This window comes from Glandiceps talaboti, chromosome 11 (assembly GCF_964340395.1).
Source record: "Glandiceps talaboti chromosome 11, keGlaTala1.1, whole genome shotgun sequence".
In the NCBI taxonomy this organism is placed as follows: domain Eukaryota; kingdom Metazoa; phylum Hemichordata; class Enteropneusta; family Spengelidae; genus Glandiceps; species Glandiceps talaboti.
In genome coordinates this window covers 1,020,001-1,032,500 of record NC_135559.1, presented here as the reverse complement: position 1 = coordinate 1,032,500, position 12,500 = coordinate 1,020,001, and the positions used below count along the sequence as shown (strand labels likewise).

Genomic DNA, 12,500 nt, shown 5'->3' with positions numbered 1-12,500 from the left:
ATAGTGGCCTAGGATGCTATGTCGGTCCATCTTTTCTAGGATCGCCCGCCTTGGCCGATGACATTTCCATATTGTCACCAACTTGCTCTACTTGCCAGACACTGCTTGATATAGTATGCGCATACAGCTCGAAATGGAGATTAAAATTATCCGATTCAAAAATTCGCATTATAGTATTTGGAGAAACCAAAAGTGAACACAAACGATTGTATCAACACAGGAACCTGTCCTTATATAAATCTCGTATTACAGAAGTTGACTCAATTACGATCGTTGGCTTGCAAATTTATAGTTATTTATTTATTTTTATTTTTTTTGTATATTTGTGAACTGAGTTGTAACTCTTCTCTTTGAGGAGGAATAAAGAAACAACAACAACAACAACAACTCACCCACTCACTCACCCACCCACCCACCCACCCACCCACCCACCCACTCACTCACCCACTCACTCACTCACTCACTCACTCACTCACTCACTCACTCACCCACTCACTCACTCATTCACTCACACACCCACCCACCCACTCACTCACTCACTCACTCACTCACTCACTCACTCACTCACTCACTCACTCACTCACTCGCTCACTCGCCCACTCACTCACTCACTCACCCACCCACCCACCCACTCACTCACTCACTCACTCACTCACTCACTCACTCACTCACTCACTCACTCACTCACTCAAGCGAGCACTGTCCAATTACTAACCTTCTCAGTATACGCTATATTCATGTCCTTTCATTTAAATACACTTTGACCTTTGAAAATAACGAACTAATTATTGAAAACAAAAAATAAAGGTGAGTATTCAAGCAGGTGTACATGGTAATTTTCATTTTATTTTCATTCATATGCCTCTGTGTATGTACATAATATTAGGGTGTTTTATCCATACATAAAAATTTCTGATATACTTACAAAAATAATGATCAGCATTTTAATAAATATTTGCTTCACGTACAGCTGTGTCCATCGCAAATACGTTGTCATTTCTGACCATTATGGCCACTGATGTCACAAAACATTCTCAGTAAACATGAATTTAATGAAAATACAAACCGTTGTTTAGCTAAAACGAAAAAAGCCCTTCCTTCCTTTGGGTATTTTTAAATACAACTGTCTGCTTTACATAACTGTAAACACGAAAACTGAACAATTGCGATCTCAGGGCTTTTGACACAAAAGTGTGCCTCCTGTCTGGGACAAACAGACGACTACTGTGGTCAAAATGTCCTTATAAAGAACTGGTCTGATAACAGTTACTGTACTAGTATTAGGTGTATGGTACAGTGGTAGTATTACTTAGAATAAAATGATAGATGCCAGTTAGATTATATGGCAGCAACATACAACGTCACGTGACTCTTATCTACCATTATCAGTGCCAACAATATTATTTCAGTAGAAAATCAAAAACTAATCAAACAAACTTAAAACTGCACTAGCTTCAACTTCAAAACTGTTTTGTTAGTTATACATGTAATTGACTGACTCATTACATCGAATATAATTAACAGTATTAAATTAGCTGTGAGTAATTCTATTTGTGTAGTTGTACACATAATATAGTACAATAAATCAAATTTATTTTAGGTCCACATTTAAAGTCAGCGCCCTAATGCGATCACAAATTTAAAATGTTACTGTGCTACATCTGGATACAATCGACTTCTAATCAACATGTACAATGCCCAATTATTGGTCGTGTAACAATTTTGAGAGAATGTATTGTTGGGTGTCTGAAACCGCTTCTGTTACAGCTAGTGCAGCTATAAGGGATGGATTCTCCATTTTGAGGTAACCAATTATTTAACAATTATACAAAATTATCTTACGTTTTAAATATCACTTATATTTGATGTCGTCGGTCTGACTGTCTATGTTGGTCGTAAAGTCTCGCGTTACTTCACGATACGTGTGTAAATGACCCAATGTAAATGATAACTATCACAGCATTTAAAAGAACTATATAAGGCTTTTGTGTGTGTGTGTGTGTGTGTGTGTGTGTGTGTGTGTGTGTGTGTGTGTGCGCGTGCGTGTGTATGTGTCTGTCTGTCTGTCTGTCTGTCTGTCTGTCTGTCTGTCTGTCTGTGTGTGTGTGTGTGTGTGTGTGTGTGTGTGTGTGTGTGTGTGTGTGTGTGTGTGTGTGTAAAGTAGTTACATATCCAGACGAAGAACCGGACATTTATTTAAACAAAAATATAACAGTACAACGGACTGCATAATTTGGTTTTCAAATTCTATGATCAACTTAGTCAATATGGTGAAATCATTACAACATTAATGTGTTCTACATTTTCCTCCGCTTCTTTCGTTCTGTTCACTTGATATATCAATAATCATTACAATCATATGTCATTCAAATAGCTATATTTGTGACTACTTACTAATTGTGTACAGATTAAACAAGTTTGTTACAGTGAGTAATGTGTAATGATGACGACCTTGATGGTTATAATCACGAAGGGTTTGATGATGATGATGATGATGATGATGATGATGATGATGATGATGATGATGATGATGATGATGATGATGGTGGTGGTGGTGGTGGTGGTGGTGGTGGTGGTGGCGGTGGTGGTGGTAATGGTGATGACGATGGTGTTAGTAAGCAATAAGTACTGTGATGAACATTGAGATTGATGATAACGACCAAGATGGTGAAGAACAAAGGTGATGAGGTCAAAGGTGACGATGACATCCAATGATTGAAGTATTGTTGATGGTTGTTAGATGATGATGGTGGTGGTGGTAGTGGTAGTGATGATGATGATGATGATGGTGGTGGTGGTGGTGGTGGTGGTGGTGGTGACTACATGATGATGTTGGCAATGACGAAGATAGCACTGAACACCTTTGCTAGTCGTTTGTTCATATATTGTTAGTATATTTTTTACACTAATTCACCTATGGTCGTATAATTAAAATTACTATGTTTTTCTATGTCGTAATTCTCGATTATTGACTTTATGACTGTTGACCATATTGGGGCGTTTTCGACGTTCTGTTTCCATAATTGGCATGTTACTTTTCACCTTATTTGTGGGTACCTTGACACTTTTTCTCTTCTTGTTTTCTGAATACATATCTGGTTTAATTTTACTAGCTACTACAGTCTTATCTTGTTCATTGTCACAGACATAACATTCCTCTTCAAGTTTATCGCCGAGTGTTCTCTCGTTGGCCGGCTTCATTGTTGTAGTAGTTTGCATTTCATCTTCTTTCTGAATTCGTGCTGTGTGCGTTTCTTTTTTTATATGAACCGCATGTTCAGTTTCCTCCAATGCAATCCGTTCTTTTGACTGTGAAGTACATGTACCGGTTACTTTATTTTGTACATAATTGCCACCTAATTGAGATGTGTCGATATCATTCGCTCTCTCATCGATTTTCTGATCACGCCTTTGGCTGACGTCATTTCCAGTGGAGTAAAGCGGCGTTGTGGTGGGACTGGTTGGGGGACTGTCGAAATACGCACCACTGTCGTTACTTTCCTTCTTACAATGTGATAGAATCGGAGGTTTCTCAAGAGTAGTACAACTGACGGTACTTAAACGATGGATATGTGCCAAAGCTGAAAATAGGTTTGGTGGCTTGCTTTTAGTTGCAAGTAGATTTTCGTTACTTGTTGCTATAGTTGACACTTTACGTAATTTAATGTCCGTCGTTGTTGGGTTGTCAAGCGATGACGATTTTGAAATGGACAACCTGCCTTCAGACGTTGACTTGGTTTCTACACCACCAGAGGACATTTTCATCGACGCAACCACCGACTCAGTCGAAGACCCAATTATCGGCGAAGCGGCCAATTCGATAGTTTTCGAGATTATGCTAGCTATTGTTTGAGAAGTTCTCTCTTTATCACGGGTACGCATCCGACTATCCGTGTCTTCAGTCGCTGACAATGACGTCATTGATGAAGTAGCTGAAGTCTCGCCGTTTAGTCCTTTCACTTCGTCCTGATTGGATGTGGATTCAGTTGATATTGACGGTGGCGTTTCTTGCCTTGTTGGTTCAACAGTTATGGACGGTGCTCGAACAACTGAGTTCCTGTTGTAAGATAGAATTTCCATTGCAATGTCAAGCTCGTGCAAATAATAGGCAATTCAAACATTGTGTACTCAATTGTTTCAATTGATTTTGGTCAAGCATAGAATGTTCTGCCCACATAAGAGATTTAGCAGTATCCTTGTCTGTCTGTCTGTCTGTCTGTCTGTCTGTCTGTCTGTCTGTCTGTCTGTCTGTCTGACAAATGTCGAATCATCTAGTCATGTGTGTAAACTATGTAAATATACTAGGTAACACAACACAACACAAGGCAACTCATGAATATTCAATATACACGTGTTCCATATGCAGTGTTCAACCATTCCATATTTATGAGGTTAGTCCCCCATATAAGACAACCCGCGACCACTAATAAGGGCTGCCATTAAACAATGGACAGCCAATAATTTTCACTTCCTTTTGTTCTGTAATCACGTGTAATGGAAGTGATGTAAAATCATAAAACCATCGTCGTAAACCACAGCCTCTTTTACGGCATCGTCCAAGACGCACCGCGTTATTCGAAGTGTCGCAGAAGAAAGAACAGTTCTGGTTTACGAGAATGTTATTTCCTGGATTGGCATTCCCCTTTAACCTTCTAAAATATACTTACTTTGGTGGTTCACTGGTACCCGGATGTAGGATCGTGGAAGACGAAGAAATAACTGATTTAGGATGTTGGTCATCGGCTATCAGACACACACACATACTAATAGAGTGTCTACACCAACATAGCATTGTGCAGACAACCGGTGACAGTGTCAAATGTGACGAGACAAAAAAAGCTGTCTCTATTGGAAGACACAGAACTCAGCCTCTCCTCTGGTAGGGTTGATGTTAATCTACAGAGGGCGGGCTAATACAATCTGCAGGATGAAAAAACGTGGAAAGGCCAGGGGGTTCTAAGTGAGTATTAATTGCTGAAAAAAGTGTGGCAGTGTAGCCATATTAATTTATAAAAATGTTAGTGAAAAAAGTCTGATAGCACTGTATTTTTTGCCTTATTTTTTCTTAGATCCGATTTCACTTTTTTCCATTCTCTGAGATCTGAAGAAGGAGGCTGTATGGCCCCGAAAGCTTATATAGTTTTTTGTAAACATTTAACCTGGAGAGTGCTTACATACAATTGTACTCATAAAGTGTAATGACGTGTCAAGTACTAGAAGACAACGTGATGATACAGTAAAATATTGGTTGTGGGTATATTGTTTGGATTAGTAAAATTGTATTTAATGCAAGTTAGTAATATTGTGCAAAAGTAGTTATCACAACCAATTGTGAGATATCTTGCTTGGTAGTATGTTAATAAAAAAAGTCATCGACAAAAACTCATGAAAGAGGAACTTTGAACAAAGCGTGAATTTAGCAAATGTGTTGAGTGCAAAGTGCTAACTAATAGCAATGATGTGCAATTAATATATTTTTTAAACATCAATAAATTATAGTATAGTATAACATGGTATGGTGTGACGTGGTATGGTGTGACGTGGTAAGGTGTGACGTGGTATGGTGTGACGTGGTATAGTGTGACGTGGCATGGCGTGACGTGGTATGTGTGACGTGGTATGGGGTGACGTGGTATGGCGTGACGTGGTATGGTGTGACGTGATATGGTGTGACATGGTATGGTGTGACGTGGTATGGTGTAACGTGGTATGGTGTGACATGGTATGGCATGATGGAATCGAATATGGCATAATATGTAAAAGAGAATAATATATTTTAATATGAAAACAAAATGTGATAACATAATATAGCGCGATTACATAATATGTTGTAATGTAATAACTAATATGATAACGTAACGTAATATAATATAACATAATATAACATTACACAGCACATAACATAACGCAAACAATATAATATAACATAACATAACATAACATAATATAACATAACATAACATAACATAACATAATAAAATATTATATAAATATAAACATTTTCCATAACCAATCTCACTAATCCTATCTCGTCTAATTTTGAGTATTACTGGTAATTTAATTTAATATAATTGAAATCGATTTAAACTATTTTAATGTAAAATACTGACTGACTGACTGACTGACTGACTGACTGCGAGACTTGTCATTTTAGGAACTCCATATATTAGTCACTATTAACTATGTAATTACTTGTGAGTTATGTAAAAACTACACATATTTCTCAGTCCAATTATGTTTTTATATTTGTTTCCTATTAATGGGTGTTACTTACATAATTTTTAAACACAATCTTATCTACATCCTGGTCATCTATGTTTGTTTTATGGTTAGAATTTAGAGATATGCTGCTTAATGAATTACACAGTAGATATCAATGCAATGGTACAAGAATTATAAATGTTATAGTGAAACATACAATGTTGCATACTGGTGATAACAAATGTGTACTTACAAATCGTCACCTTGATATAATCGATAGTCCGGTATCTTTTTATCATACCCATCCTTACCAACCAGCCAATGAGTAATCGCGACACCTTTGCCCTTTGGAAAGGAAGGGGTACAATTTGTATCAAAAAGCGTTTTTATAAAATTTAACGGTCACATGAATGTAAATTATTCACAAATTTAAGTGTCATAGTAGTTCATTTCAAATACACACACTTCGCATTTTCCATTTGCTAAATTTATTCTTGATTTCATCCAAGTTGTAAAATTGAAATAAGACGAATGTTGGTACTAAATCATGGTAATGAAATCTATATTCGTACACATAGACTTAACACATTAGAATGGAGGGACATTCACTCTCCAAGCCAATGCAGTTACAAGAGAGACCTCTTGTTAGTTCAAAAGATAATTACATTAAATGCAACGTAAAATAAGTAGTCAGTACATTTTTAATCGAAACCGATTGCGGTGCTATTTTCAGTCTTAATCCTATATTAGCAATTACTTTTTATATACATCGAAAAGCAACCAAGTTGAAACAATTGACTAAAGTCTTATTATACATTGCTACATGTTATTTCAACATGAATCGAACTACAATTGCACGTTTTAAGACTATGAAAAATATACATTTATACAATGTGTGATTTGTTAACTAAGGTTATGGGCCACACAAAGTCTCAAAGAAAAAAGGAACAACGTTGGTAAGATTTTGGTGACGTCAGGCGATGAAAGAAACAATGTTGTAAATTTGTTGTCACGCGATAAAAAACAATTAATGTTAATATGATTTTTGTCGAACCCGACGACGTTGTGTTTCAAGTCAACTGTTTTCTATTGTAATCTTAACCGTAAAATAAGGTAATAAGTTTTGTAGAGTGAAAAGCAGCAATGAATGCTGAAAGCATTATTTGGTCACCCTGAATTAATTATAACCATTAAGCTAACCATTTGAAATATCACGACAACGTATTTGAGTTGAACTTTACCTTTAGAATAACTTCTCCTCTGAATTCAGTGTGGTAGCCGCCAAGCTCACCTAGTTTCTTTACAACAGAGTCGTTCACGTGTATTCGAAATGCTAAAATGAATACCAAATGTACATATATAATTGTTATGACCAATGATTTAGTAAGCTAATCTGCAAGTATGGTATTTTCATGTTCTATAATACACCATGTTTTCTGTTCAAAATTGACTAATTTAGTGGTTTATTCCCTGATATTACAGGTACATCGCTCTTCAAAATGAAAAAAGGGACAAAGGGACAGAGGGATATAAATACTTCAAGTCTATAAAATCTGCAAACGACATATATTGAATATTTTGACAAGTGTCACGCATTGATTACTTGGTGGACAGGACTAAAATAATCACATCTTTTTCAAGTATACACGACATAAAAGTCAAGACCCTGATTACGATGACCAAGGATAAAACAGATTTTTCATCTAGACATAAATTGACAATTAATTCATGAGCATTCACTTTTGTATGGCAATGTAATTGGTATTATTTATCATATTGGGTGAAATCAATTATTGGTTACTGTCATTACTGTCACTTGAACATGTATTAATGTTTACACTAACTTGGGGTTACCTTGTAGTTTGATGTCATTTTCAAAGCGATAATAACCGATAATAACCATGATTGATTTATTTTATACCTTGCCCTGTAGATTCCATTCTTGAGGCTGTATTGACAGTATCACCAAACAGACAATATCGAGGCATCGTCAATCCGACTACGCCAGCGACACATGGACCTATTAATGTAGAAACACAGACTACTTTATTAGTTACCAGGGACAATGTGGTCTAATGTAAAGAGATTGCAATACTCTACGGACATGCAATTTATAACTATTATTTTAAAAATGTATTAATATATACTGAGAGAGGGAGAGACAGACAGACAGACAGACAATGGTATTATGGGAGACCTCAACTTCTGACTAACCTGTATGTAAACCAATTCTCAGCTTCAGTGGTTTGTCTGGCATGTGTCTTATTTTGAACTTAAACCCCGATGCATGAAGTAAGTCTAAAGCCAGGGTAGCAATTTCACCTGCATGTTTATTACCATTACGAATTGGTAGACCACTGACAACCATATAAGCATCGCCAATTGTTTCAACCTATTAAAGTGTAAAGAGTCGAGAAAACGGGATATTTCTTAATGACTGTATGCACGTTATATTTGATGGTATTTCATTTATGAGAACGATTACATATAATGGCAGTTACTCAGTAATTTGACTTCAAATAATGTCCATACATTACTGTGTATATAAATGTACTTTACCAAATCCAAAGGTTCCATCTTTGAGAAAGACGACATGTGTATCGTCTCTAGCTCTATACAACTATAGACAAGGAAACAGTGAGGTACAATTGTTCAATCAGACTTTATGTAAACACGTGACCGTCGTTATGGCAAAAACAGTAGACGGACTACATTATTAATCAGGGTATCAAGAAGACAAAGGATTTTACAGTTTGGCCAATGCGAGCGCTGTTCGGAAACAGCTTTGGGACCTGAAGCGGGGGCCGGGGAGCTACCATGTACTAAAGCTGCCTTTGAAAAAACATCACAATTTTCCAGTGTTTTCACGGCAAATGTCAGTACCATTTCAAACATTCAAAACTTCTGCTGACCTTGTTTCTGGTTACATGATTTGTATATAGGAAAGCATAGGATTGTTTTAGCCACATATTCCTGACTGTTACATGTACTGCGTAGGAATGGTAGGCCTCATTTTTCTCACCTGGGACGACGCCCTTTTGTGACACCTCTTTCGAAAACGATAAAACTGAGGACTATCCATCAACTGGTCAAACAAATAAAAATTAAGCAGTAGTAAATATCGTCTAATTCTTACTTTGTAGCAATTATAGCCATCCAGTATATCATCAAACATGGTGTAGAGGTCATTCAGAAAGTCCACCACTTGGAAAGGTGTGCTCATTGCTGATATGGAGGTGAAACCGACGATATCCGAAAAGAAAATGGTTACTTCTGAAAACGACTCGGCTTCTATTTTTATACCAAGTTTCAGACTTTCAGCAACCGAGCTGTGTAATGAAATAAGCAAACAGGGACAATGCAAGGTGATTACTTGTGAAACCGAGAAATCAGTTGGTATACAGAGAAGGCTGATGAGCAGTCTATGTACAGATAAAAACTACAAAGCAATAAAACAACTAGTATGCTGATTTTTAAAAAATGAAACAAGTCCAACATTCAGCTGAATATAAATTTACACACACACGCACACACACACACACACACACACACACACACACACACACACACACACACACACACACACACACGTTTAAGGCATTGGACGTGACGCATATGCAAATGTAATGAAACTGCTTCAAATCTGCGTTAAGAATCTCTCTGTCATCGATACATGGATAACACAATCCATTGTGGTTTATTCCCTTTTTTCCAGGCAAAAGATAGTTGCTCTACAACATTTGCATTACATCTGTCTTACTTACGCAGGTAACATTCTATACAATAACGTGTCTGTCTTTTTCTTCTCCTCAGCCAATTCCTGTGTTCTATCTCGTATAAGATCTTCAAGGTGATTAGAATATTTCTCCAACATTTTAAACATGGAGTCAACTATATTCGTCTTTCTGTGAATACAATTTTAATCTCATGCTGAAATTATCCAAATATTAAGCCTCGATTAACAGATTGAGAAATGAAGAATTAATCCGAATAATTATATCATATTATCATATGATGAAGCTTTAGCACACAGCTTAACTCAAATTGTCATGATTACACGTAGTGCTCCTACAGGCACTTTTAGGAAAAATTACAATACATATGTAAATTTAAATTGTGATCCTTCGAACATAATATAGCGCCCTCGAGGGACTTAATGAAACACTTACAGCCTACGGAACTGTTGTTGTTGTTGTTTCTTCTCCCCAAACATTAATCTCTCCTTGTGCATTTTTATGCCGGACTGTCGCTATCATTTTCATCAGAAATAGAAAAGTTTGGAAGCTTTCATACACCTATTTGTGTTAATTTAACTGTTGGTGCTATTTCGCATAGATCACCGGAAACTTACCTTCCCTGATTCAATTTCTTAAATAATTGATAAATCATTTCAAAGTCTGGTCTCATATCTGGTAACTCTGCCCAACATTGCTTCATTATTTCAATAACTTCCCTGGGAGCCTCGTTTTGAGACACAGATGGTCTACAAAGTGGTGGTGGCTTTTTCACTTTTGCAATAATTTCTGAAGAATAAAAGAAACTCGTATAACAAATCGTTGTATTTCAAAATAAACAAGAACCGATAATAGTACTATTATAACCAGAACGACAATTTGTAGATGTGTGTGGAGTATATTTGAATTCAATTTGAAAATCAAAGATAACTTTTTTCATCTGCACTCGATTTGACCATTACAGAAAGCACAGTCATTCTATCACGTGATAAAGGACTGTGGAGAAAGCAATGTCATTTAGTTTGATATTATTAGAGTGTTTATTGGCATATCTTCATTAAAGGGAATGGACACCTTGGGATTTCACTGTTTCATGAAAACTTGAATGTTAAATGAAAGGAAATGTATTTGTTTCATTCATTTTCACTAATCAGTATGGAGTTGCTATCTATCCGATTTAGGCGGAAGTGACGTACGGGCCTTTAGAGAGCTTCCCTTATATGTATTTTCGTCTGCTTGCATTGTTATACAATTAACAATAATAATGAAAGAACACGTTTGACCGAAGTTGTCTAGGAAGTTCAATACGTCACTTCCTCCTAGTAAGTTCTAATCGATACCAGCACCATACGGATAAGTGAAAGTGACTGAAAGTAACGCATTTTATTTTGTTAAACATCGAAGTTTTTTTATTAAACACTAGCTATCATTCCTCCAAACACAACACAGAAGATTTATTATACAAGAGAAATAATGATTATTTCAAACATACCCTTGGTCGTAAAATGCAGCATACCAAATGGTCTACCTCTAGTTAGTAACTCAGATACAATAATAGCAAAACTATACACATCACCCTTTGGTGAACCTTTCGTCATTAAAACAGGGTCACGTAATGATTCAGGGGATGACCATAGTAATTCTGAAAATAAGAGTATAACATATCTTAAAGTTACCAAGAAAAGGAATGGTGTGCTACATATATGCACAAACCTTTGGAGCAATCAATACAACAGTACATAAAAAATTAATGAAATAAAAAACCTTTTTTGTTGCCATGGTAATAACATCAGAGTCTGAATGTCTGTCATATCTTGTTTTCTGTAAGTGCTATGTGATGCCATGGTAGTAACTTAAAGTGTGAATATTTGATATTATCCTGTCCCATCTAGCTCTTTGTAATTATTCTTCGTTGACATGGTAACGATAACTTAGCGTATGAATATTTTACCTTCATCAGTCCTGTCTTGTTCTCTGTAATTATTCTGGGTTGCCATAAGTGCAGGAATGCCATAGTCTGTAATCTTTAACACCCATCTACTGTCAATCACACAATTACGTGATCTAAGACGACCATGATGTTTTAATGGACTGTTCTGTAAATATCTCATCCCCTGAAGTTGTAGGAAAATGAGTGTAAAAGGAGTCAGGAAAGAAAATATAGGTATGAACCTAGCTCATAGTTACAAAAACGTCAAGACGTCTACGTGCGTGTAAAGTATGGCAATCTCAAAGCATCGTCCAAACGCGTAGACTTCGACGTGTAAGTATGGCACTCTCAAAGTATCGTCCAAACGCGTAGACTTCGACGTGTAAGTGTGGCACTCTCAAAGTATCGTCCAAACGCATAGACTTCGATTCTTTACCACCACTCTACTTCAAGTACATCCCCTCTCTACATATATTTACTTTCTATTACTTTTCGTTGCATTTACTGAACAATATGTCCTGTCTTGTGAGAATGACTCAAAGTTGATATTGTACACCAAAACGTAAAAATTTGTGAACATTAATTCACAACCAAGTTTTCATTCAAACAAATGGCAGACTATATGTCGTCATCTC

The 12,500-nt window shown here is 36.4% G+C and overlaps 1 protein-coding gene across 1 annotated transcript in view; it reads right to left on the bottom strand.

The window, feature by feature from the left end:
- Nucleotides 1–6,450: 6,450 nt before the first annotated feature.
- Nucleotides 6,451–12,500, bottom strand: part of LOC144442626 (retinal guanylyl cyclase 2-like) — a 54,757-nt gene continuing 48,707 nt past the window's right edge. The window contains exons 9-17 of the mRNA XM_078132006.1: nucleotides 11,887–12,049; nucleotides 11,428–11,577; nucleotides 10,553–10,724; nucleotides 9,966–10,106; nucleotides 9,338–9,530; nucleotides 8,416–8,593; nucleotides 8,123–8,221; nucleotides 7,443–7,534; nucleotides 6,451–6,546 (exon numbers count right to left, since the gene is read on the bottom strand). Of these exons, the coding sequence (XP_077988132.1) occupies nucleotides 6,451–6,546; nucleotides 7,443–7,534; nucleotides 8,123–8,221; nucleotides 8,416–8,593; nucleotides 9,338–9,530; nucleotides 9,966–10,106; nucleotides 10,553–10,724; nucleotides 11,428–11,577; nucleotides 11,887–12,049 (1,284 nt within the window). The remainder of the gene's footprint in view (nucleotides 6,547–7,442; nucleotides 7,535–8,122; nucleotides 8,222–8,415; nucleotides 8,594–9,337; nucleotides 9,531–9,965; nucleotides 10,107–10,552; nucleotides 10,725–11,427; nucleotides 11,578–11,886; nucleotides 12,050–12,500) is intronic.